This window comes from Pseudorca crassidens, chromosome 12 (genome assembly GCF_039906515.1).
Source record: "Pseudorca crassidens isolate mPseCra1 chromosome 12, mPseCra1.hap1, whole genome shotgun sequence".
NCBI classification, from domain to species: domain Eukaryota; kingdom Metazoa; phylum Chordata; class Mammalia; order Artiodactyla; family Delphinidae; genus Pseudorca; species Pseudorca crassidens.
In genome coordinates, this window is record NC_090307.1 from 24,442,838 (window position 1) to 24,470,242 (window position 27,405).

At 48.1% G+C, this 27,405-nt stretch overlaps 1 protein-coding gene across 1 annotated transcript; it reads right to left on the reverse strand.

The window, feature by feature from the left end:
* Positions 1-1,575: 1,575 nt before the first annotated feature.
* On the reverse strand, positions 1,576-26,534 carry LIPG (lipase G, endothelial type). Its single transcript, XM_067699128.1, has 10 exons — positions 26,105-26,534; positions 23,034-23,215; positions 21,192-21,371; positions 19,554-19,665; positions 13,496-13,717; positions 10,740-10,982; positions 9,947-10,067; positions 8,796-9,014; positions 6,033-6,137; positions 1,576-3,999 (listed from the first exon to the last, which is right to left on the reverse strand). The coding sequence occupies exons 1-10, from the start codon at positions 26,214-26,216 to the stop codon at positions 3,978-3,980; spliced, it is 1,518 nt and encodes a 505-aa protein (XP_067555229.1). The 5' UTR covers positions 26,217-26,534; the 3' UTR covers positions 1,576-3,977.
* Positions 26,535-27,405: the final 871 nt, after the last annotated feature.

A 27,405-nucleotide genomic window follows, 5' to 3' on the forward strand; every position in this document is an offset into this window, starting at 1 on the left:
CGAGGCAAAGATTAATTTAGATAACAAGCATCTTCTTTTAACAATGTTTATAACTCTGAACTGGTTAGAGGTCTACTAGCCATTGATACATGAGCAGGACTGAGTTCGTTTCAAAGCTTCCAACGGATCCCTTGCAGATGTCAGCTACTCTGAATAAGCAAGAGCCTGGGTTGAAGGGTAGAAAGTAGCGCTGAAAACAGGTGAAAACTGAGAAAAGGACATTTGGTAACAGTGGCTGTTCTAGTACCTACTTGGCATCCATCCTTCCAAGGAGTTCAGTGTTTCAGTTTGTTCATATAGTCAAAGGAGGCCCCACGGAAGCACGTTGACTCTAATTTGTAGAGGGGGCGCCACTGAACCCCCAAGTCATACAAGACACAATGGAGGCACCCAGACTATACTTCTACCTTTCGGCAATTTCAAAAAGTTCCTTTAGTCGGCCAGAAAGAAGGCTTCAGCCCTTTCCTCTGTCACCTGAATTAGGTTAAGAATATATTTCTAACTCTCTAACCCAGTCCCCCCACCATGTCCATGATTAAGCCTGGTATTTCAGAATGTCTTGGGTGGAAGTGAAGACCAGCCACTTCCCACCATCATGAAGGCCCCTTGCACAGAGTTTTCTTCTCATTTTAAAACGTTTTAACATTTAAGACTAGAAATAAAGTCAAATGTATGTACTTCATCAAACTTCATAGTGATAGATCAGTTTAAATTTACTAAAAGTTGACTACAAGATGGAATGATTTAAAGGACAACTTAAAGGGAATAAAAATGAATTCCTGGGACTTCCCTGGTGGTCCAGTGGTTAAGAATCCGCCTTCCAATGCAGGAGACGTGGGTTCAGTCCCTGATCAGGGAACTAAGACCCCATGTGCCTCGGGGCAACTAAGCCCGCGCACCACAGCTAGAGAGAAGCCCGAGCGCCGCAAGGAAAAGCCCGCATGCCACAACTAAGACCCGACACAGCCAAATAAATATTTATTTGCATTTTCAGCTGGGCCCCTGGGCACCCTGAAGAAAGACAGTATTTTTCAGCTTCTGGTGTGATCATCCGACTGATTTCTGGCCATATAATGTGGGCAACTCCTCATTGATGCTCTTAAAAGGTAACATTTCCCCCCATTTCCACCCTCCCACGGGCTAGAAGTGGACCTAATGGGGGACACTTTGGACTGCGGGGGTGAGGGGAACATCCTATGAATGTCAGAGCAAAAACTAAGAGCCTGGCTTTATGGAACAGAACCTCAATACCAGCTGAGACTAACACAATAGAGAATTCATCTTCTATCTGGTTTAAGTCACTGTTATCTAGATCCCATGGGACCAAACCTATATCCTCACCAATGTTACCCGGTCCTCCTCCCCAGTCCTCCCAAACATCCACCTTCAGGACTTTCTACTGCGATTCGAATAATTTCTCCTCTTGTTCTTCAGTGAAAGGAGTTGTTGTCTGCTTCTTACCAACAATTAGTATCAAATAGAGAATATATCCTATATTAAAGTAACTTCTTGTCAAAACCTAGGCTTAGGCAGGATAATTCTTTCAAATTTTGAGCACTGAGTTGCTAGACCATGAAGAATTTTGTAGATTTTTATTATTTTACTATTAAAATGTTAAATCTTGAAATCAGTTAATCATAAAGTAAAAACTAACCATATATTTATTTTTATACATTATATACACTTGAGAAATAAATAGTATTCTAAGCATTTAAAAAAGCATCATTATATACAAATAAGCCTTCAAGCCAAATGTATAAATACAGGACCCACTGAGGATTCGATTCCCAAGGCTTCCATCACAAAAGTAGAAGTAACCAGGATGCACAGTCAATAATACAAGCTCTACTTTGGCTAGAATGCAATCACAGAAGCAACAGAAAAGGCACACAATTGGATTGAGAAAACACCTTGAATTAAGGTATTTGACTGGTTATGTCTTCAGAGGTTTGGCACAGAACAATGACACAACCTTGGCACAACAGAGATTAAAACAACGTCCTTTAAAAACCTAAGTACAGAAAAAGTCGCTCTCCCCCTTTCTCACCTGACATCACATCTCCTTCCAAATCAATCTTATCCATAAAAATCCCAACCCTTGGCCCAGTTGTTCTCCCAGTTATATATTAATAAAAGAGTTTCGGGTTTCATGGATGGCTCTGAAAAAAATTCCTTGTTTGTTACATCTGGGGCATATTGGTGGGAAATGGCTATACGAGTCCTGATGAGGTAGCAGAGATGAGCATACCATGGGCATTGCCTCCAGGAAGTCTAGGTCCTCACCTGGCTCCTCCACCAACTTGGTATATAATTCTAGGCTTGTGCTGAACCTCACTAAGCTTCGGTTTTGTAAAATAGAGATAATAGTAACTGCCCTGCTCACCTCCTGTTGTGAGTCTCTAATTAAGTGATGCATGTTCAAATCTTTTGAAAATTATAAAAGGGTTCCTCAGATATCATGTATATTAATTCAAACCAAGATCTAGAATTAAGGGCTTTTTGAAGAAGTTCAGCACAGAAAGGGCACTTGTATTGGAACAAGATATTTCAAGAAGGAAAAAGCATGGCATTAATTCAATCTTGGTACCAGCTGTGTGTGACAGGTGCTGGTTTCTGTATGAACAGACATGTGTAACATATGTAATAGCCTCCAGCTTCCTACACAGAAGAGATTTTGCCAATCATGTTCAGCAACTGGCACCATTCTGTCCCTAACATGTATAACACTCCGCTTGCCACTCTGCTGGTGATCAAAGATGTCACTCTTAAGGGAAATGCACTTTAACTAAGAAGAAATAGGTAGAAATCACTTAAAGCCTCAGGGTCCCCAACTCTCACATCCTGTAGCCCTCCCAGTGCCCCTCATGCCTTTCATCACGTGCATATCCATGGATCATCTAAACGGGAAGAGAGCCTAGACATCCCAACCCCATTAGGTTTCAAATGAGAAGATGGTCTGCAAAGATTTACTAAGGTGTCTACTGCCATGTGCTAATTAAGTTTCAGTGCTTAATAAACATTTGTCCAATCAAAAAATGAGCAATGGAGGGGCTTCCCTGGTGGTGCAGTGGTTGAGAATCTGCCTGCTAATGCAGGGGACACGGGTTCGAGCCCTGGTCTGGGAGGATCCCACATGCCGCAGAGCAACTAGGCCCATGAGCCATGACTACTAAGCCTGCACGTCTGGAGTCTGTGCTCTGCAACAAGAGAGGCCGCGATAGTGAGAGGCCCGCGTACCGTGATGAAGAGTGGCCCCCGCTTGCCACAACTAGAGAAAGCCCTCGCACAGAAACGAAGACCAACACAGTCAAAATAAATAAATAAAAATTAATAAACTCCTACCCCCAACATCTTCTTAAAAAAAAAAAAAGAGCAATGGAAAAAGAAGAAAGCCAATGATGTGTGCTTTGGAGAAGGAGCTGGGGAGCAGGACCGAATAAAATGTAACCAGTCCACGTCACCAGTTACCCATCGAGCCCCAAGAGCGAGGGCCGCCACACCTCCCCAGATCTACTCTCCCTCCCCCGGTGAACAAGGTCCCAGGTCTGCTATCCTGACACGAGTCAGCTCCCAGCAGCAAGACCCCTCACTATGACTCAAGTCAGGTCAGGCAGCTGACAGCCTTCCACGCAGAGTCACTCGGAGCCTGTGTTCCTTGTTGGGTGAAGCACCAGCTCATCCAGTCCTGAGAAGCCAGCCCGGTACGCATAGAGGCCAGGGCATCGGCCATTTGCACACAGATCTGGAGTTAGAGCAATCGTAGAGCAGCAGCGGGAACAGCAGGAACAGCAGGATGTGGTCTCCTCTGGAGAAAAGTCCCAGCCATCATGGGAGGCACGGTGCTGGGCCCAGCAAGTGGGCTCCTCCCATTGCTCCAGGGTCAAGGCCAAGAAGGGTCTTTCCATCAGGTGGGTCCTCAGCAGTAACGTTCCTCCATGTGCTTGGAAATCAGGGAGTGGGGGGCCTTGCGGGGACCTTCAAGGATGCTCCGGGGCTGGGCTGAAAGGAACCACGTGGGAGTGGTGTTCATTAGCTGGCTTTGCAAACATGCAACTCTGTTTACCACAAGACCAAGCTTTCTTCCATACCTATCAGCCTCTTTTATTTGCTTCCCTTTCAGAACAAATGGAGAAAGTCCTGAATGCTCCTCCTCCCCCTCCCCCAACAAGCCACAGATTCACCTTGAGAAACACCACACCGGAGCCTGCTCCGGGTTCCTAGTTCCATACACCTCAGTGTTGACATCTGCGTATTTAGCAGAATACTCACCCACAGCACGCACATGTGCACACAAGCACACACACACACAAACACAACTTCGGGGAGAACTATAAAGTGCTCCTTTGCTTTGATCTAGAAACACAAGAGAGCCGGCAGTGTGGCGGGAAGGGGGCAAGGCAAAGTCAAGACATCTTGATTCTAGTCTCAGCTACAGTAATGTACTATTGAGCCTCTTGGAACCTCCGTCTCCTTCTCTGTGAACAGGTGAACGGCCTCCACGGCAGGAGAGAGAGTACTGACGGTGTAATATATGTCCAGGGATTCACCACTTCCTGGTGTTAATTTATTACTCGGGCTCCTATTGTTTTCTGTTCCTTTGAAGGCAAAGGAAAGGACCTGTTTTCTCAAAGAGGTATTCTGAGGCGAAGTATAACGTTCTCAACTGTTATGAAGTTCTGGAGCGGAAAAGAAGTATATAAGAATAACAATAAGAATAGCAATCCTTCCTGGGTGTGTCCAATTTACATGGCTGTTCTGAGGATCAATGAAGTTAGTACATGTGGAAGCACTTGGAAAGGTATACATTTGAATACAAACATAAAGAATTAAAATTATTACTATAGCAGAAAATCATATCCAGACTAGACCGAGTCACTTAATTAGATGGGCAGTTTTCAGAATCTCACAGGTCCTGTGATCACCGAGCTTGTGGTCACGTTGATGCTCCTGAACAGGAGACAGAGCAGCCAGGGTGTAGCCCGGCCCTCCAGGCTGGCAGACAGTTAATCACAGGGGATCCCAGCACGGGCGCGGCTGCTTGATAATTGATACTCAGATTGAGGAGAGGTGACTTATCTGAGCAAATGGAACCTCCATGCGTGAGAAAGAGCACAGGTTTTAGAGTAAACGAACCTGCTTCAAATCCTTACTCTGCCATCACCAAGGGGGGGACCTGGAAAGAGTGACCAAACCTCCCTGAGTCTCAGGTTCCCCAACTGTTCACAGGGTTACGACACCAGCATCATGAGCTTGATGATCGAAGTAAATGAGATGATGTATGGAAGGCACTAACACAAGGTGCGCACACACTCCGCGCTCGGTGTAAGGCAGCAGCGTTATTATCTAGTGCCTCTGATGGACCCAGGGGTAGGGGCTGGTGGGGCCATCTCCCTGCTCCTCAGCAGGCGTTTAGACTCAGAGGGTGTGTGACGGAGCCCCCTTTTGGGTGCACCCACTGCTTCATACCACGAGATCATCCTTCCTCAATTCTGAGATCATGAGACTTGCATGGAGCAAGAAGGACCCTGAAGCAAGAGCACATGAGCATTCCTGCTTCTCAAAAAGGGGGAGAGTTGCCCACTAAGATCCACTCACACCAACCTGGGTTCCAGGAAACCTTAAAGGGGGGCTATGCCTTATGCTTCTCCCTTACCTCCCACGCAACTCCCCACTCCAACCTGGTGCCCAGAAAGAAGCTGGGAGCCCTGGAGCTTCCCACAGCCCCAGTCACTACAGAGAAGCTCCATCTAAGATGAGGACATGGGTACCAAGCTTGGGACTTAGTCACTGAAAGACCTCATTCCAGCAGGACCATGGCCGTGACACCTACAGGATGAAGCAGAGCAAGAGGCAAAGGGACTTTCACACCATCCAACATCCTACTCCTTCCAGCAGAAGGTCATCTTCATAAAGCAAGGGACTTTTATCTGTTTTTGTTGACTTATGTGTCCCAAGTGTCAGACACATGTCCAGCCTACACTAGGGGACCCATCAACATGCATTGCATGAACCTCTGAGAATGTCCTCCTTACCTGGTTTCATTTTTCATTCTCCAGCCATCTCGACACTTGTGAAACCAGAGCTCTTGGCCAGGGGATATGCGGGTGTTCTCAAGATCTTCTGCACAAAAAGTCAATCTAGGAGGAAAAAGAAACCACTGATGTAGCCAAAACTCTAGGGGAAGGTACATGGCTTGCACCAGCCATATGGTGCTCTCTGGACATGAGGCAGATGGAATAAGGAGAAAAGAGAAGCTTTTATCATGTGACCCCTGACTCAAGACCCTTCAGAACTCTCCACTGCTGCTACAAGCACACTGAAAGCGTCTCACTTTGATGTCTCCCATGATTCAGCTCATGCAGACTTTAATCACACCCCTTCCACCTTCTTCCTTCTGTCTATCCAAAAGCCTGTACCAAGGCATATCCTCTCTGAAACCTCCCTGATTGCCCGAGACCTTATTAATCTAACCCTCCATTGACCTTCCAATTTCATAAGTAGGCACATCCTTATATAAATGTTGCTTTTGTTATTGGCATTACTTCTTATGGCACGGAGTTAATAATGAAAGCTTTAGCTCATTTTAACACATTATATCTTGCCTTGAATAGCTTGTGGATTCTTGCATCCATGGTGGACTATAAACTCCTTGAACGGAGGAACTCCAGGTCCCTCCAGCATGGTGTCCAGAAATACCCATTGACAAGCGTAACTGGAACTCAGCTGTGGGCTAATATCAAAGATTCAAGAAGTAGACAACCAAGATCACAGGAAGAATCCATGATCTAATAATCGTTTCAACTGTAACTCACAGCCCAACCATGTGGGCTGCCCCAGCTTCAGTGGTGTGTGGACAGCATGACCTCATGACCAACAGACATGTGGTACACCTGACCGTGATGCTTACCAGCAGGACAAAAGCCACATTCCCAACAGCTTTCAGAACCTTTGCCAAGAAGCCCAAACAGCCCATAAACACCCACAACACTCACAATCAGGAAATACAAATGAAAACAACAGTCGGGGACCAATTCGCACTCAACGGAATAGCAAAAATGTCCACCAAAGGTAGGTGAGGAGGAGGGGAAAAGGAAGCTCTTACTCTGTGGATAAGATTAAAAATTGGTCCAACCACTTTGGAGAGGGATTTAATAATATCCCGTCCAGTTGGAGAATACATACACTATAACCCAGTGATTCAACGTGCCCCAAAGAAGCCCTCACACACGTACACAAGGAAAATGTCCCAGGATGTTCATCTCAGCACTATTTGTAACTGAAAAATGTAGCAACAACTTAAATATTCAGCAGAACAATGGTGAAACTATTGTTTGTGCAATGGCAGTTTACATACGGGAGTTGAATGTGAATAGACCAGATCTGTATGCATTGGATAAATCTCATAAACTATGTTAAATGGAGAAAAGCAACTTTTAAAGGAATGTGTCCACTCACGTAAACTTCAGAAGCAACCAAAACATTTCTATAGGTTGTTTATGGATAAAACAAAAGTAGGGAAAGTATAAAAATCATGAAGAGGAAAACACACTGACATTAGTTAATGTTGGAAGATCGGTACATTTGGTTTGAAAGGGGAGGAGTCGGACGGGGGAGGGGCACAAAGGGGTTTCAGCTTTATCTGTAATGTTTTACTGTTTAAAATCTTATATCTGAAACCAATATGAAAATGGTTTACATTTATTAAGTCTCAGTGGTTTATTAAATTTGAAATATTTTATAAAAATGATCATCTTTCTGCTACCACACATCTTTCTGGTACAGGCCGCACTTATAAGCACCGAGAGAAGGAAAAAGACACGCAACTATCTAGATCACAGCCTTCATACTAACAGCTCCCCTCAGCTGTCACCCACCCCTGCCACATACACACCGGTGCACAGGTCTTTCGACCAGAATCACTCACACAAGCAACCTAAGCCTCCACCCCCTGCATGGCCAAGCTGCACCATAGGTGGTGGATGGAAACGGGATGCATGAAGAATTGTAATGGAGAAAATGCTAGAAGAGATAGAAAGAAGGTGGAGGCTTCCTCCCACCATCCCAAGGCTGGCAGTGACCTCCCGGAGGTCTGCTGAAGGATTTGGCCAAGGAAACCCTCCTCTCTTGACAAAGGTCTTCCTGGCTGCTCCGAGAGTCAAGCCGCGTTTTAGCGGCTGATTTAGGGGTGGATTTTTTGTGTTAGGCTTGGTTAACAGACGTGGGGAAACTGCCAGCCGGCGTGGCACAGAGGAATCTGTTACTTGACGTTAGCGCCCCACGCATGTCCTTGAGTCAGAGCCTCCCAAAGAGAGGTATAATGCTCTGAAAATTGGATGCAAGGGAAGCCAGGACTCCCACAGACCTCATCCATGCAGGCTCCCTAAACTGGATAGTCTGGTTTGCTCTGGACAGGAGCAAGCAAAGGCTTTTGGTTGCACGGACCCCAGAGCAAACAAATTAACAAGGCAGCACTCCTAAAGAGCCCTGTCCAGGAGAAGCCCTCTTCCTCCGGGCCAGCACAGGGCTTGGCCAATGGAACAAGGGCTGGATTCCAGCCCCCGCTTGCCCACCCCTCTCAGCCCAGGGCCTGCGATCAGGGTACAAGCTGCACAACAGTGGACAGAGGCCTTGGTCTGGAATTCAGTTCTCCTCGCAAAGGGTTTGCAGTTTTGCCCATGTACTCTGGATACGGAAAGATGGAAGCTGTACGCTTAGCAAAGGAAAGGACGCTGCAGAGACGCACGCCTTCCGCTGACCACGGACCCAGAACAGGGAAAGGGTCGTGAGGCACTTACTTCCTCTGGGTTTCCCCGGACTTGACGCGGATGCGTCTGATATTCAGCTCTTGCTCGGACCTGCGGGGCTGAGACAGGTAGCTGCGAAGCTCTTTCCACAGGTTATACCAGGACTGAGAAGTCCTCTCCCAGGTGAGTCTGATCTTCAGGAGGTCTCCCAAGTCCTCCTCGGTGTAGACCAGGAAGGTGTTGGTGGCATTCAGCTCGATCTGCTCCACTCTGCAAGGGGAGAGGGAAGCTGGTCTCAGTCCCCCCGCCCCCTGGAAAACTGCAGCACCGTGGGGGTTGACGCAGTGGCAGCACCTGCCCCACTCGGATGGGAGAGAAATGCACAAGAGGTCCCCCCTACGTTCTCCACGTCCCACCAGCAGGACCGGGATGAAAACTCAGATGTGCTCCACACGGGCAGAGAGATAATGTTGCCCACCACACCCCAAACCATTCCTGAGCATCTCCCCATCCATGCTACTTCCTGGGGGGACAAGACCAGGAAAGAGCAGAAATGAGAAAGCGCAAAGAAGTCACATCCCCACTCGACAGCGCCTCCTCCTCTCAGCCCACAGGCATCCATCTCCCTCGGAACTCTCAGCCCCTCCTGCCTGTCCCTCTCACGTGGCACTTGGGGGAGCTTGTCTCACCCCATGTGTGTGCATGAGTGTGTGCGTACAAGCCTGTTCCTCCTGCTAGAACCCCAGCCCTGAGAGTGAGTATTCTGATGACGTTACTTTGCAAGCCCAGCATTACTCAGCGTGGCGCTTTGCACCTTACAAGTGCTCAACACATACAGATCACTGTGTGCCCCTCCCACAGATAATTAGAAACATGCCAGGGACGATGTTTATCAAGTTCCAAATTTCCTAAAGCCTCAGGAATCAGGCGTTCTCTGAAATGAAACAGCAGTTTCTGCCCAGCTGATCTAGCAGATTCTCACGCTGCTGATTCATCGCAGGAGCTGCCCTTCCAGAAACGTTGTGAGTCAAGGGCTAGGTGGAGAGTGTGAAGCAGGAGAGGAACACACAGCTCCTCCCTGGCACGCAGACGAGCTCCCCTGCACTTGTTCACCCAGCACACAGAGAGCTCCTGCGCTCTCTCTCCTTTTCAAACCAATTAGTTCTCTGTCCTGAACTCAGCAAAGGAAACCCGTGACTTACATTTCCAAAGGCAGATTCTGGGAGTCTGCATTGGTGCCATAAATGGTGACATGAAAGGTGGGCTCAATTTCTCCCATGTTCTTGTAGCTGAAGACATGGATTTTCATCTGATAATGGTAAACTGCAGAGACAGCAGAACAGAGACATTTGTGAGCCTTGCTTGTCATCTTAGGGCACCCTGACCCAAACTGAGTCACCCAGCACAGTGAGTTTTTAGGGACTCTCATCCTTTGGGTCCAGCCCAGCCTCTAGCCTCCCTTTGATCTCATTCTGTCCAATGGCGTAAAAGGTCACTGCAGTATAGAAGAAGCCCTGAACTTTGGGTTTGGGGGACCTTTGGGGGATGCTGACCTAGGTACTTTCTAGCTGTGTGACCTTGAATTAAGGACCAAGGTATTAACTTCTTGAGCCTCAAATTCCACCCACAATACCCACAAAACCTTACGGTTTTATAACATGCTATAAAAATGCGAGATATCATTTGGATCCACTGTTAGTCCTATCACAGATTATTCCGATGATCAAATGAGAAAACAAATACGAAACAGCTTTGAAAAGCTAAATGCAAGATAGAAACTTAAGATAGCGATATTGTGATCATAGAGTGGTGATTCACATCACAAAAGGAGTTCCCATCATTTATTTTTAAAGATTTACTTTCCTAGGCATACACAATTTAATGTGATTTGCAGTTATTTGATTTAACTGCAGGAATGTGCCCGTCTACAATGTGGTATTTAGAAGGAGGAAAAAGGTCCTTCCCCAGGGCAATGCAGGTTTGGATGAAGGTTACCTCTGAAAGGCATGCCTGCCCGGGTTTTTAGGTACATTTTGCTATTCCTCTTGTTCCTCATTTTCTTGGCATTGTAGCCAATGCTATTACAACGGTTCTTCCGGCAACTGAGGCAGATCCCCTTTTTGAAGCGGTTGGAGTCCGTGCACTGGAATGCGAAGCTCGGCTTGTCCTGATTCACCAGAGAGTCGACAAAGAGGTGTACTGCCCGCTCGTGCTCGCATCTCACCACCTCTGCAATTGCTGGGGGAGAGAGAGACGGAGACCATCAGGCTGCGCTGCTTCTCGGTGATCCGCCCACTCCATCAGTAAGTACTGTACACTTCATCAGAAATAACTGCTTTTCATGTCACTGTTAGTATGCTTGTTTGTGTCATTCTTTTCTTTCTTTCTTTTTTTTTTTTTTTTTTGCGGTATGCGGGCCTCTCACTGTTGTGGCCTCTCCCGTTGCGGAGCACAGGCTTCGGACGCGTAGGCTCAGCGGCCGTGGCTCACAGGTCCAGCCGCTCCGCGGCATGAGGGATCTTCCCGGACCGGGGCACGAACCCGTGTCCCCTGCATCGGCAGGCGGACTCTCAACCACTGCGCCACCAGGGAAGCCCGTTTGTGTCATTCTTAATGCATGCCCAGTGATATACTGTCTTTAGAACTGAAAGCCAGTCCTGCCACCAGACTGCGTGCCCTCCAGGTGGGAAGATAGCACTGATACACATGAAGCAATAAAGAGCAAGAGAATGCATAGCACAGGCACTAAACAGGGTGATGGAGACAAGTTGTGCAGTAAGAGTCACTAAGTCCTGATAGAGTCATGCGGTCACAAAATGCTGGAAATGGATCAGATGCTAAACATCATCTAGTCCGGGGCTCAGCAAACTGCACCTTGCAGGCTGGCCCCATTTTACTAAAGTTTAATTGGAACATAGCCACATGCATTCATTTATCTATTGTCTCTGGCTGCCTCCATGCTACGGTAGCAGAGTAGAGTTGTTGAAACAGAGACAGTATGGTTTGCAAAGCTGGAAATATTTACTAGCTGATTCTTTAAGAAAATGTTTGCCAGGCTTCTGTGGTGGTGCAGTGGTTGAGAATCCACCTGCAAATGGATGGGACACAGGTTTGATCCCTGGTCCAGGAAGATCCCACATGTCACGGAGCAACAGAGCCCAGGCGCCATAACTACTGAGCCTGCGCTCTAGAGCCAGTGTGCCACAACTACCGAGCCTGTGTGCTGCAACTAGAGAAAGCTCACAAGAGCAGCAACGAAGATCCAAAGCAGCCAAAAATAAATAAACAAAATAAATAAGTTTATTAAAAAAAAAACTTAAAAAGAAAAAGGAAAGAAAATGTTTGCCAACCTCATCCTAGTCCAGTACTTTCAGTTGTAGATTATGGGCCCAAATGCCCTTAGAGATGAAGTCATTTTCTCAGGGTCACAGAGTCAGTTGGTTGCAAAGCTAGGAGTATAATTTGGATTTTTGTGACCCGCAGTAATCATTATTTCTTGTAACCAGAGGCTAAAGCCAATAGTTCCAGTAAATCCTTGGACCTTAAGAAAAATTTGGCAAAGCTCCCCTTCCCCTTCCTCATTAATATCACCAGCCTTAAGAAATGCCATCATCTGATCCCCCCTGCAGGGCTGAACTCCCCTTGCATGAACCCCCAAGCCCCGCAGGGGCTCCTTGGATGTTATCACCTTGGGAGAGAGCAACTTAAGACTGAGTGACAGAGTGGACATCCCAAGAGCAGAGCATCACAGTGGAGAGAGCCAACTGGGGCCAAGACTTAGAAATGCTGCCAGGATGCAAGGCGGTGAGCAAATGAGAAACCAAGCACCTCAGTTTCAGCAGCAAGCTCACTTCAGCCCAAGACTGCTGGGAATAGGCTTAGCATCCAGCAAGACAGATTATAAGTGAATGGAGGAAGAATCTTGAGTTTATTTCTTTAAAATGTTACCAAAAATTAAATGATAGTACATCCATGCTAAAGAATATTATACAGCCTTTTAAAAGAATAAGGTAAGTAGATATGTGTACTCTGATGTCTAAGAATGTCCGTAATATATATTAGGACTGAAAAAGCAAAGTTGCAGAACAATGTGATTTTGAAAAATATCACACACACACACACACAAATAAATTTGCAAAGCGATAAGAGTGGAAGGATACACACAACATGTTCATATTGGCTACCTCTGGAGAGTGAAAGTAGGAGTAAGTGTGGGAAATGAGGGGGTATTTTCACTTCTTGCTTTAGGCAATTTTATAATGCTTGATTATTTTCCCAACAAATATGTATTCCTTTTGTTATAAAAAGAAATTAATCAATAATAACTGTGACCTCAAAGCACAAGAAAGCAGAGCAGAGACCACGGGAAGGCTGTTAATTGGCTTGCAGGATGATGAACTGTAGAATAAACTGTTGAAGGGCCGCTGGGGGCTAGTGGGAATAATGAAACGGATGCTGTCGGGAGCACGAACAGCTCCGGCTGATTTAGGAGGAGATGCTATAATTGAGTCAAAACAAAAAATAAGGAACTCGGGACTTCCCTGGTGGCGCAGTGGTTGAGGGTCCGCCTGCCAATGCAGGGGACACGGGTTCGTGCCCCGGTCCGGGAAGATCCCACATGCCGCGGAGCGGCTGGGCCCGTGAGCCATGGCCGCTGAGCCTGCGCATCCGGAGCCTGTGCTCCGCAACGGGAGAGGCCATAGCAGTGAGAGGCCCGTGTACCGCAAAATAAATAATAATAAGGAACTCACTTCCATATGCAATTGACCCCAAGACATCGTTGAGTCCACAGCCCGGCTGGAAGTCACCTCCATTGGGGTAGATGTCAATGTGACCCACAGGCATCTGAATCCCAATGCTCAAGCCAAAGGAGCGCGTGTAGGTGTGCAGGACATCCACGAAGTCTGCGTCGTCAGGGGACAGCCTCCTGTGGATGTCAACCCCTTCAAACATGGGCCCAGCAGGATCCAAACCTACAGCAGAAGGGAGAGCCAAGACCAGCTGTGTCAGGTGCGCTAAGGCAGTGAGTCCTGGTGGATAGCTAAACCGGCAAGTGTAAAATGAAGACACCCCCACCCTGGGAATCCTAAAGGGTGTGGTGCCTGTTGCAGAGGAACGTATGCTTTCTTCTGAAGCCTTCACCTGTCCTGACAACTCAGCTGACTCAGTAAATTGGCCACAGGGTTCAAGTGACACGTGGATCTGAGGAACCGTGCACTGTCAGAACTGAAGCAGTTCTAGAGGCTTCCCTGGTGGCACAGTGGTTAAGAATCCGCCTGCGAGTGCAAGGAACACAGGTTCGACCCCTGGGCTGAGAAGATCCCACATGCCACGGAGCAACAAAGCCCGTGAGCCACAACTACTGAGCCTGTGCTCTAGAGCCTGTGTGCCACAACTACTGAGCCTGTGTGCCACAGCTACCGAAGCCTGCATGCCTAGAGCCCGTGCTCCGAAACAAGAGAAGCCACCGCAATGAGAAGCCTGTGCACCACAACGAAGAGTAGCCCCTGCTCACAAAACTAGAGAATGCCTGCACGCAGCAATGAAGACCTAATGCAGCCAAAAATAAATACATTAAATTAATTAATTAAAAAGAAAAAAAAGAAGAACTGAAGCAGTTCTAGAAAGAACTTGGGCTGGCTGAAACTAAGCCATTCATTCCATTTATTCTGAAACTGGGAGCCTTCCACAGTCTTAAATTTAGCAGAATTTTGACAGAATAACTAAGCTACCTACATCTTCAAGAGGGAAGACTCAGTCTCCCCAAACTGAGCTATTTGTATTTGGACTTACACTTCCCCTTCCTTTAGTTATGAATCAGGCCCAGGAGTGGAATGGCAAGAGGGGGGTACACCAGGCACACTGAGCAGCCGTGTCTCAAGCCTCCAGAATTCCTTTCTTTTGCAGCCACAAGGAGAAAACGTTTTGTCTGCAAACTTTCTGTATCAAACAAACAGCACTGCAGAGAGCACTGGTTCTCACATTTGAAACAGCACAAATATCTCTGGGGAGCTTCTTACAAATTTGGATTCCACCGTGTAGCTATGAAAAACTCTGGGAGGACGCACAAGCCCCAGGTCACCTGTGTGTATGTGTGTCAGGGGAGAAGGCAGGGTAGGCAACTGCAAAGATAGTGGCAGCAACAGAGACACTTTCACCATCTTGTATAATAGTTTGGGAACCACATGAGTGTAAAACCTTTCAAAATAGAATTTGCAAAGCATAAAATGCAGATTCCCTGACCCCCAAGAGATTCTGATTGGTAGGTCCGGTGTAGAGCCCAGAAATAGAGGTTTATTCCCCAGCTGATCCTAAAAATAAGTGGTCTGTGGACCAGATTTCGGAAAAACTTCTCCATGCTTCAGTAGCATTTCGAAAATGAAATCTGAATGTCTTGATTCGTACAGTTCTTGTGCGATATTAAGGAGTAAGGGCTTGTCAGGGTAATACTGGCTACTATTACCAAGCTTAAGTAATTATGGGAGCTGGATTCATCCCAACCTAGAGCCCTACAGACACAGAGAGAGGACCTGGAGAAAGTTAAGAAAAGATTATGTGCAGCAGAGGAAGGGGGTTTGTTTAGTCTAGAACAGTGGTTCTCAACTAGGAGGGATTTTGCTCCCAAGGGGACACTTGGCAACCTCTGAGGCATTTTTGGTTGTCACAATTGGCGAAGAGGGAGAAAAGAAGCTGCTAGCATCCAGGGAGTAGAGGCCAGGGATTCTGATAAGCATCCTGCAATGCACAGGTCAGCTCCCACACGAGCATTATCTGGCCCCAAATATGAATAGTTGCTGAGGTTGAGAAACCTGGATCTAGAAACACCAAAGTAGGGAGGAGGTATGACCAAGAACAGAGCTGTGAAAGGAGCAGATGAGTAATAGAACAGTGTTTCCCAGACCCCAGTGCAGTGGAACAAGGGAGCACATCGTGAGGCTTGAGGGGGGTCATTTTAGGATAAACAAAAGGTAGAACTGTTGTCCAGAGCGGACAGTAAACCTGTGGAACTCGCTACTCATGAGAACTGGTAATGATTAACACTCTGAAGTTGAGAAAAATGTATGAATGACAGAGGCAGAAAGGGAGCCCAGGCTGCCTGGGGGCTCATCTCTAGCCCAGGACCCAAAAGAAAGATGGCACAAAAACAGTGGCCTCCCGGAATAGCCCTCGATGACTCTTTTTAGGGACTGAACGGACGCAGTACTGACAGAGGTGGCCTCTCCCTGCCTCTCACCATGTCCTCTGGAGAAAAAAAAAAAGAAAGAAGAGGAACCTTCTGCTTTGCAGCCAATAAGAGAGGGGCTCTTGTATCGGTGAACAAAAGTCTCCACCAGACAGTCAGTGCCATGGAAACCAAGCTGGGCTGGAGGAATGCAGGCGGCTGACGGGGCTTCTGGAAAGGCCGGCTGGCAGGCAGAGCTTTCACCTCCCCGGACTGACCCCGCCTGACACGTAGCTAGGGCCCACCGACTCTGGGGAAAAGTTTCACAATTTACTTCTTAACTAGGAATAGGAGGGTGAACACATCCCCTCCAAAAACAAGAGATGATGGAGAACCACCTCTTCTTCCATTCAGTCAGACTCCCCGCAAAGTGTTCTGTCCAGCAAATGGAATATACACATGCATGCACACGCACACACACCCTGTCGTGCACATGTATACACACAGGAAAACCTCCACCTTCTGGCCTGGCAGGGCAGAGGCTGCTGCGCTGTAACAGCTACTGCATCTCTCCCAGCAGGAGAGCGGCAGCATTGTGCAGTGGTGAGGTGCAGACTCGAATCTGATGGCCTGCCTGGGTTTGAATCCCAGCTCTGCTACTCAGGGTGTGAGATATCATTAAAGTACATACTGAGTCCTATTTTCCCCATCTGTAAAATGAAGCCCAAGGACCCTTTTGCCTGGACGCTATGTGGCTTACATATGGCATAAAATACCTGTCACACATTGAGTGCTTGACATTAGGTAGCATCTAGCCCACAGCCTGCAGGGTGGACACTTAGTTCACATCTCTTGAATGAATGAACAGATCTGCTTGCTTATTTATTTATAACTAACAAAACACAAGTTCAATTAGAAATATATGACCTCTTCCCTAATATGTCACAGAACTCCCTCCGAAGCCTAAGAGGATAAAACTTTAGCAAACCTCAGTCCAGAGCTCTCTGGTCCAAGCAAGACTGGGGTTCAGGTACCTCCTGCAGGTCCAGGCTAAGGACCCCTGCTGGCCTCGGTACAGCAGCGTCACTGGCCTCTGCCCCACACGAGCTGCAGTTTCTGGTGCTCTTACCAGTCAGGACCACCTGGTTCCCAGACCCATGGGAAGTCTGAGGGGAGAGGAGAGGGCACAGGCCTCTCCCATCAGACATGCACAGCAGCATACGTCAGGTCAGCCAGATACCCTCTGAGGTGCTGCCTGGCAACTGGACAGAGGCCATTCCTTCCTGTTATGTTCACCCCGGTCCCCTGCTCCACAGAGAGGCCGCAGAAAAGGGGCTGTGCTCAGGACATGCCGGTCCCAGTGCTCTACGCAGACAGCCCAGAGCACTGATTAGCATTCTGCCAGCAAAGCCCGCATCTCAGCTGCTCCCACCCAGACAGGCAGGGGGAAAGAACTGGAACTCTCCTACTAGCCCCATCTCATTTCAGACTTAGAAAGAGGAAGAGGGAGGATCTGCAGCTTGTCTTTTTTGCCAAGGACACTGGCTCTGGTGCTCCGGCAGGGGCCTTGTGTGTGCTGCAGTTTGAGCACAGCTGGCCGAGCTCTGCAACATCTTGCCTCTTGCTGGGGGCTAGGAGGAGGTGCTCAGCCAATAGAACCCTGAGGGGCTTGAGGCCCAACGGCTTTGCTCCAGCGATGGGTTAATGAGCAGTCACGTGTGGCCACATTACCCGTTAGACAGTTCAGGCCCCGCATCTTGATAACCAAAAGTAAAGCTCTCAAGCTATGCTGAATCAAACAGTCGGATCTAAAGGAGTGTGTGTGTGTGTGCTCATTAGACTTAAGCCCAGGGACAATGATTTAAGCAGGGCTACTAAACCTCACAAATGTATCTATTTTTAAATCTGCCCCACTGGCTTGTTGTTGAAACCAGAAACTCTACCTCTACTAAATCATTCTTTAGCTAACGACTCCCTTCTACCTGAACCCTGTTTTCAAACGAAAACATTGCCAGGAAGGAAACGATTAACTCTTTCCTTCTGGGTGGCCAGTTAGGCCCTTAGCATGTTGGAGGTGAGGGAGAAGCTGGGAGGGAAAACAAATAAAAGAATGCTAGCAGGGGGATAAAAATTCAGGGCAACAAATTTGCCATTAAGGACTTCCCTGGTGGCACAGTGGTTAAGAATCCACCTGTCAATGCAGGAAACTCAGGTTTCAGCCCTGGTCCGGGGAGATTCCACGTGCCGCAGAGCAACCAAGCCCACGCACCACAACTACTGAGCTCACGTGCTGCAACTACTGAAGCCCGCGCACCTAGAGCCCGTGCTCCGCAACAAGAGAAGCCACTGCAATGAGAAGCCCGTGCACCGCAACGAAGAGTAGCCCCCACTCGCCGCAACTAGAGAAAGCCCACGTGCAGCAACGAAGACCCAAGGCGGCCAAAAATTAATTAATTTTAAAATAAATATATAATCTTAAAAAAAATTTGCCATTAATTTTCTCCTAGAGGAGAGTATGTTTTTTGAGAGGGCCCCCAAATGGGGAAGAGAATCCTTTCCACTTTTCACTACCATTCAATGATTTAAATCAAACTCTCATATCAAAAGGTCACCAATTATTTGCCAAGGGGAAGGGGGCGAGGGAAGGATTGAGAATTTGGGATTAGCAATTGCAAACTGTTGTATATAGGATGGATAAACAACAAGGTGCTACTGTATAGCACAGTGAACTGTACTCAATATCCCATGATAAACCACAGTGGAAAAGAATATGAAAAGAATATATATATGTATAACTGAATCACTTTGCTGTATAGCAGAAATTAACAAAACATTGTAAATCAACTACACTTCAATAAGATTAAAAAAAAAAAGCTCACCAATTCTGCCTATGGAATGTTTATCTCTCCAAATAAACTCACTTTCACTTAAAAAAAAAAAAAAAGCTCACTAACGTGGAAAATTCAAATTTCTATCGACTACCTGGGTACCAATATCAGATAGAAAGGTCTCTTTAACGACAACATTTAACCACTCATTCTAAACAGGTAATTATCACTAATAAATATGCCAACTAAACATGGGAAAGAGGCTGTTAGTGGATGAAATAGAAACCAGAGGCAGAATTCAAACCACAGCCCATCTCTCATTCCTTTCCCTTGAGGTCCTGGCATTACCATGGGCAGAGACTAGAAGTGAGCACCAGAGGCTTGCAGGCCTGGGCTCCACCCCAGGTCTGCCCCTGAGTCTTAGCTCTTTGCCCCTGGGTGTTTCCTCACCTGTTGCACTAGACCTGGTTTTCAAACTGTGCTCCCTGGTGCTCTGGGACCCGGAAATTCCTCCAGAAAAGGGGGAGGCTCAAATAACAAGGTTAACACTACTTGCAAATACCCAGCTTTGACCAGAACACACCTTCTATCTGTTTCATACATTGGGGACCTGCACACGTTCAATTTGAAAAAGGGCTCTGAGACTTTTGGACATTTGAAAAGCCCTGGATTAGATGTTCTCCAGGTTTCTTCCAAGGCTAACCCTCTACGGCTCTCTCCTGCTGCCTCTTAGGGAGCACTCTGGTTCAGGAAAGCCTGGTGGGCAGAGCAGCTGAGGGAGCTCCAGGATCAGCCATGAGTGAAGGGAGCAACACTTACCCGTGATTCTGCCCACCGTGCCTTTCACGAAATTGCCGGCATACCCGGCCACGTGAGCTCCAAGGCTGTAGCCGATCAAGTGAACATCCCCGAGAGAAAAATCCTCCTTCCCCTGCAGGAAGTCACAGAGGTGTGTGAGTGAAGAGTGTGGTCCTGAGCCCCAAGGCCACCAACAAGTCAACAAGTCAATCACGTTGGGGAGACGCGGGAGGGGGGAGGGGGGTGGCAGTGTGGAGCTCAAAGCCACCGGGCTCACTGGAGACTAAGTGCCAGCCACAGCCTGCAGCAGGGTGACCCCTGCCCACCCTCTTATGCCCACGAGCTGCCGACCTCCTCATCCCAAACCTGCCTGGGACCCCAGAGTTGAAGCATCAGACCCTCACAGGGCACTCAGCAGTGGGGGTGAGGAGGTGGTGATTTGACCCCATGGCTCAGGAATCGAGCTCGACAAAACAACCCAGGTAGGGCTTTCCTGGTGGCGCAGTGGTTGAGAGTCCGCCTGCCGATGCAGGGGACACGGGTTCGTGCCCCGGTCCGGGAAGATCCCACATGCCGCGGAGCGGCTGGGCCTGTGAGCCATGGCCGCTGAGCCTGCGCATCCAGAGCCTGTGCTCCACAACGGGAGAGGCCACAACAGTGAGAGGCCCGCGTACCGAAAAAAAAAAAAAAAAACAACCCAGGTAAAGGACTGAGGACTGTTCAAGACTCCTGACCAGAATTCTGCCAAAATTATTCAGATTCCATCGGTTTCTAAAAGGAAGCTCAGGCTGTAATTACCCAGATAATAGGGTCACTTAGCCAGTGTACCAGCCAGTGTACCCCTGCATCCCATTAAGTCCACTGAGCTCAGGTAAATCATTAAGCTATAAAAAGTAAATTTAAGACCTCAAGATCTGTTTTCCACATTTTATGCAAGGCACTAAGCTACATTGGTTTGAACCAACCCTCCGTACCCTCAGCCCAGCCACCCTTAAAAGGCCAGAGCAGACTTCAGTAGGTATTTAAGATTACAAGCTGATCCTGGCTTCTGAGGGCATCAGCAATTAATGAACCAAAAGGCAAATTTTCTTCCCTCAAGTAAAGTAAAAGGAAAAATCCAGAAATGTGTCAATAATTAGAAAGCTTTCTAAAAGTCCCAGCTTCCAAATGTTTCAAGCAATACTTAATTCCGTAAAAAATTGGAAGCTCAAAGATATTCTCAGACTCCTGAAGTTCACTGAAACTGACCTGTCTGACCTGTTTTTTTTTTTTACAGTCTTAGAATTTTTTAAATAAATTTATTTATTTTATTTTTATTTATTTTTGGCTTCGTTGGGTCTTTGTTGCCGCGTGCGGGCTTTCTCTAGTTGCGGCGAGAGGGGTCTACTCTTCGTTGCAGTGTGCGGGCTTCTCATTGCAGTGGCTTCTCTTGTGGTGGAGCATGGGCTATAGGTGTATGGGCTTCAGTAGCTGTGGCCCACGGGCTTAATTGCTCCATGGCATGTGGGATCTTCCCGGGCCAGAGCTCAAACCTGTGTCCCCTGAATTGGCAGGCAGATTCTTAACCACTGTGCCACCAGGGAAGCCCCTGACCTATATTTCTTAAAAGGGTTCAGGGTCCTGCTCGTAAAAGGAGATGACTCCCTTTGGTCCTGTTACCTGCAGCCAGTTGAGCATCCTGGCGACGCTGTGTCCCACCTCCCTTGTATTGTTGACTGCGTCTGTGTAAAGCTGGTGAGCCAGCGGGAGCCAGTCCACCACCACGACGTTGGCTCCTTTCTCTCTTGTCTGCAGGGCTGACACGAGTTTGTACAGCCAGCTTTCAAACATGCCGCTCATCTGCAGAGAAAACGGGGCTTTTTAAAAAAATTTTTCTTCTGGGTTTCAGAAATCCTAATGAATATGGAATTCAGTTCCACGACCTTCTCCCCAGCCACTTCTGGAACCTTCACATTGGCTACCCAGGCATCAAACACTTGCACATGAGCCGGGCCAGCCACAGGCAGGATTGCTACGTGGGTGATTGTCTTCCATTGCGCTTGACATCTCCAGTTTTTCCCATCAAAGATGTCAGAGTTGGTGTCCTCTGCTGCTGCCCCACTGACCGACAGGCCCCCTATGAGATATAAGTTGGTGGCAATGCTGGCCTGAGGTTAACCCAAGCCCCTGTCACAGTCAGGCCAGTAAGTGGCCTGGTCCGTCATTCAAAGGCAGCTGAGAAGGGTTGCCCTGGAGAATTAGTTTCTTTCTCAGAGATGCAGGGAGATTCTGTCTCTTAGGCAAATGCAGAGTTAACAAATGACCCCTTCCCACAAGCCATCTCTGCCATCCTTCTTGACCCCAGAGTAGAGAAGATCTGTCCCTGGAATCCCAAATTAGAACTCAGAACACACTTTCCCACAGAAACAAAGTGTAAATGGTGACTAGGTCCAGCTGTAAACCCATCCATAAGTACATTATTAGATAAACAAATTTTCTGTGCCTGGCCTGGGAACCCTAACGCCATTTACAATCTTGCTTCTATGGGAAACTGCTGTTCCAAGTTCCAAACAGATTATAAAAGAACTTTCTGGAATGCAACCCATTTGTAAGTTGCAGGCAGTTTGTACTTGCATTTTGACAGGGGGCCTTATAAAGGTTCAAATGCATAATTCTAATCGTAGGCTGTGGGGTGAGGATGGATGGCAGGCCCTTCATCATCCCTCCAGTTACATTAGGTAGGTAGGTGCCTACATACCACCCACCCCCACCAGGCCTGACCCCAACAGTTGGTGATAGACCTAAAGACCCAGAAAGCATGTAACGGATATGAATTTCTCATCATTAAGAGGAGGAATGTCCCCTCCCAATTAGCCCAGGCAGAAACCTGCTCACTTAATAGTGCCATTTTCCTACAGACTGCCATTAGATGAATGAATAAATCCCTCGCTGGTCAAAAGCTTCTGAGGCTGAGTGTTAAAGCCCTTTTTTGTTGAAGTTCGTCATGGGCTTTTCAATGTGAATTGCTCAGCTAGGTCATATAAAGACTCCAGTGCCTTTAAACGGAGCCATCTCTATGCAAACAGGAGGGCACCATGCCAACCAGGGCCAGCCAGCCAGGCCAGCTGCCTCCTCACAGACTCTCTGAGCCAGTCAAGTTGCTTCCGTTCAGCTCAGCTCTTACGGAGGGATGGCCCCCGCGACGCAGTGGTTGACCAATGTAATTAAGCGTAATTAGAGGGCCCCTTAAGAGCCAGTGGAGCTGGGCTGCTGCCCTCAGGAGAGCCACTTTCTGAAAGCCCGCTGTGTGCCAGCGTTAAATACCGCCCTGCTGGAGTCCAGATTGCCCCCTTAGCAAGTGCCCGTTACATTCTTCACAGCTGTCTGAAATACAAGCAGCCCACAAGAAAAGAGGGGGAGACAGAGTGGAATCTGGAAGCACCAGTATTCTTTCTAATTGACCAAAACAAAGGAAACCAAATCTCCCGGAAAGCTGTAGAGCTCCCTCCCCCAGAGGCTCACCGTCCATCCATGAATGATGAAAAAGGTTTTGGCTGTCATGTTGAAGCCACAGTCTTCTAAGGGCTGGTTGTGGTCAAAGGAGAGGTAGCATCCTTCATGCTCTGGGTCCTCAGAGGTGCGGAGGTTAAATCTCACAGGGGGTTTGGCAGCAGCCGGTACAACCCTGGATTTGTTGAGCTCATCTGGGGAGAAATAACAGAGCAAGGGTATAACTAGCAGGCCTGGGTGGTGAGAGATCTAGGGTCTAGTTCTAATTCACTCTTGAGCAAATTACTTAACCCCACTGGGTTTCAGTTTTTACATCTGCTGAATGTTTCCTCCTCACCTCCCAGAAGAGTTGCGAAGATGTTATAAAAGGGACATCTCACCAATATTTGAGTATTAATGAGTCACTAGGATCAATTACTGTGAATCTGAAATAAGTCTCTCTTGCTTTTCTTTCTTCTTCCCCATCCAAACCAGTTCTCTTTCCTTCCCTCAAGTTACTAGTTTCAGAGTATGGGTCCTTAATTCTTTTCCTGAAATGCTTGGGACCAGTTGAGTTTCAGAATTCAGAAATTCTCAGATTTTAGAAAGGTATTATGGCATATATATATATATATATATATATAATATAACACCCCCAGCAGGGTCTGGGACGTTCCCATTCATCAAATACACCAATAATATTTCTGCAGGGAAATACATAACTACTCACACTCGAGGGGAAAAAAAAAAAAAAAAGATTCTAAATATCCTCTTATCGGTTCAGGTCAGTTTTTCCTGCCAAATGAGTAAGAGTTCAGGTCAGGTAAGGCCAGTTCTTGCTGCCAAACAAGTTACCAAACAAATTTTTCAATTTTCAAAGATTTTGGAATTGGAGGTAAGGAGCTGTTGACCTCTTATGCAATGGGCTTCCCTAATGCTCTCATCTCGATTTCAACACTTGCCCCAAAGACCTCATGCATCCTCAGTGCTCCTTGCAGTACCAGACATGTGCCAGACAGTCTTCTAGTTTGTTGAATAAATTAAATAAGTTATTGAAGCCATGGAGAAGCTCATAAGCGTAGCAAAACCTCTCTTTTCAGCTCCACTGCACACACACAGTGCCATCTAGGAGATGGCCCTACTACAAAACACAGCCCATGTCACTGATGGTCCCTATGGCCTTTTAACACTAGGTACTGTCATCACCACACTATTTCAGAAGGTCCTAAATGAGCCTCATCTAGCATTCTTCCAACCATCCAGGATACCATCCCTTGATAACAGGCTAGGAAATTAGAAAATCAAACTGTCCGGTCACCCAGAAATCAAGTGAAAAGGTACCGAATGACCATCCCAGGAGCTTCATTTATCCCAGAGTTAAAAAACAAATGGAGTCACGGAAAGAGAGACCAGAGTGGTGGACAGGTTGGTGGTGAAGCGGACAAGGGGGAGGACAGCTATGCACCAGATGTAAAAAGGGTAAAAGGTTCCAGAAAATGCGACTAAATATGCATGAGCAGAACTTTGTCATTAAAGTAACGAACAAAAGCCCCAACTGACAGAAATTTGAACCACGGACGTAACTCATTCAATATCTCCCAATTTCCACCCAGATAGCCACTCACAGAGACCAGGTGGGAAGTCCAGGAGAAAAGGAAAGGGAGTCTGCTGGCTTCCTGCCACCGACTTGTGGATAAACTCACAAACTGACATAAAAGGCTCACCTTAGCAGCTGGCTCTCTCTGACACCACAGTTCTCTAGCTCATTTCTACTACTTCCAGCCTGAGTCACTTCAGCCTCTGGAACTTCATGATCGTCCTTCATCCGGATGTCCTCAGGCTCATTCTCTTACCTCCTTCAGCTCCTTGCTCAGGGGTCAGCTCCTCAGGGATGGAAGCCTGGTCCCAGGCTAACACTGCACCACCTTCTCCCACCAGCCCTCTGTACTTTCCTCCTCTGCTTTATTTTTTTCCATAACACTGAGTACTATTTATATATTTTAATTAGTTGACTAGCTGTTTTCCCACCACTGAAATGTAAGATCCATGGGGGTAGGGGTTTACACCCATTTTGTTCACTGCTCTATCCCTCACTCCAAGAAGCATGCCTGGCAAATAAATACTGTTTTGAATGAATGAAATGGCCCCCAAATACTCAGAATCGCAGAACATAGAAGTTGGAAGGAATGTTAGCACTTTACAGGAGAGGATCTAGAGATGCAACCTACCCTGGTTCAACTGCACTAGAGTTGGGAACATGTTAAATAAAACAAGTTTTTTCCATTCATTCCAATTAACCTCCTGCACGCACATAAGCAACATGGACCAGCATCATTTGACCCAACCTCAGCAGAATAGTAGAAGATGAAATAAGTGTGTGGTTCAGAGGTTCCCCGCTCTCCTCTGCTTAACTAATTGACTTGGTACTCCCGCTGGGTGACCCTACCCTCGCCCCTCGGGGCAGGTTCCTCCAGTAGAAAAGACTGCCGCGCAGAACTCAGAAGAAAAGCTGGCAGCTGGGAGGAGGAGGAGGACGGAGAGGTAGAAGAGGAAGAGCAAGGGCTGGAAAGACTTGGGGAAGAGGAGGCTGGCAACCCGGGGAATAAGCCCAGCAGCTTCTCTGCACAAATTACTCACCTAATACTCCCGGCAAGCACTACTCAAACCAGAGCCAGCTACCCTGATACCTTAACTTTCAAGACACCTACACCGAGATTAAAAGGAAGGGCACCAGGTGATAGAGCTCTAACAACCTTCTTGCCTCGAAAACCCCAGGTTCAAAGAGGAGGACAAGGTTAAACAGCCGCTGGCAGCCAACTCTGCTGACTGGACAGCACCGAGAGGAGAACCGTATAACGACAAGGGGGCGGGGCGAGAGCGAGCGCGGGCGAGCCTGCGGCCTCTTGGACGCCTGGCCGGGGATGTCCTCGTCGGAAGCGCCGAGGAACAAGTGATCTCCAAGGCTGATTAGGAGGACCCAATGGACAGCGCAGGGGGTAAGGAAGAAGAATGTCGCAGGATCGAGGAAGAAGGGTGCGCAAGACAGAGGGGAACTGGCACAGAAAAGAAGTTGTGGGGTGTTAATAAGAACAAGGACACGTTACCTTGCAGCCGACCCTCTGGACCAAGGGTTGCGGGACCTCCCGCGGCAAAGCAACAGTAAGCGCTCCAGAGGCAGAGCAGAAGACCGGAGTTTCTCATCCTTCCCGGCCACATCCCCTTCCCCCAAACGGGACTTTTAGAAAGACCACAAAAAAAAAAAAAAAAAAAAAAAGAGCCGCCTCTCGATGTTTCCAGCAGTCCGAGCCCGTAAGACCCGAAGTGGGAAGCCTTCTCTAGACCAGAGAGAGTGGTGGCCTTAGACAGCTGCAGGTGGAGAAGGTGGAAAACGAAAACTTGGCTAAACTGAGCCACGGGGTGGTGAGGGGAGTGCGAAGATGCTCCAACCAGAACCAGATCTGCCCTCACCCGTGCCGTTCTCCCGGGAAGCCAGGGCTCGCCACTGTCACACAGCGAGCTCCCCGGCGAGGTAGTTTTTTAAACTATTGGAGTCATCTGACCCATCGCCAGATGGTGATTTGCATAATTTATTCCCGTCCCCGGACTCTGATTGGTCACACCTTCTCTGACGCCCGAACCAAAGACTCCCCAAAGTTTGAATGAAAGCGCCGCACACCCACCGCGTGGACACTCTACACGCGCCGCCTTGTCTCCTCCCCAGTCAGCTTCGCGGGCAGCCGCGCTCTCGCCACCCCACTTTTTCCTAGTGTCCACTCCCGGACCCTAGATTCTCCGCTCGCCCCTGCAGCCCCAGGAGGGTCCTTGCCCCAAAGCCCTGTTCCCGCCGCGCTTTCGATCGCTGGAGAAGGAAGGCTGTCCTCTCCAAGGCGCAAAGCCATCCCCGCGCCAGAAATGATCTCTCCTCGCCCCGGGCCAAGGGTACGGATGGAGGAAAGCCACCTGGTCACCCTGTGGTCCTTCTTTTCTCCCTTTCCTCCTGCGCTCCTGCCTAGCGAGGCCCGCGACAGGTGCAGACGGCGTGATCAGACAATAACCCGGCAGAGCGGAGGGGCTGCGGGCTGTGGCCTGGGCATCAGGATCGCTCAGACCCCTCTCGGAGTCCTCGCTCAGCCACTAGCTGCAAAACTCGCGGCAAGCCACCCAACTTCTCCAAGGCCTTTCCTTCGTCCCCAGTACGCGGGCGGTAACAGTTCCTGTCGCTTAGGGATGTTGGGGAAATTAAAAAACCTACTATAGTACAGCGCTCAGTGCGGCGCCTGCCGCGTGGTAGGCACTCTCACACCTGCGGGTGGAGGGCTAGAGGGATGCCAGGCGACACTCCCCAAAGGAAACAGTAAGCCAGGCTTGGGGATCTCGGGCGCGTAACCAGCGCCGAGAGTCGGCT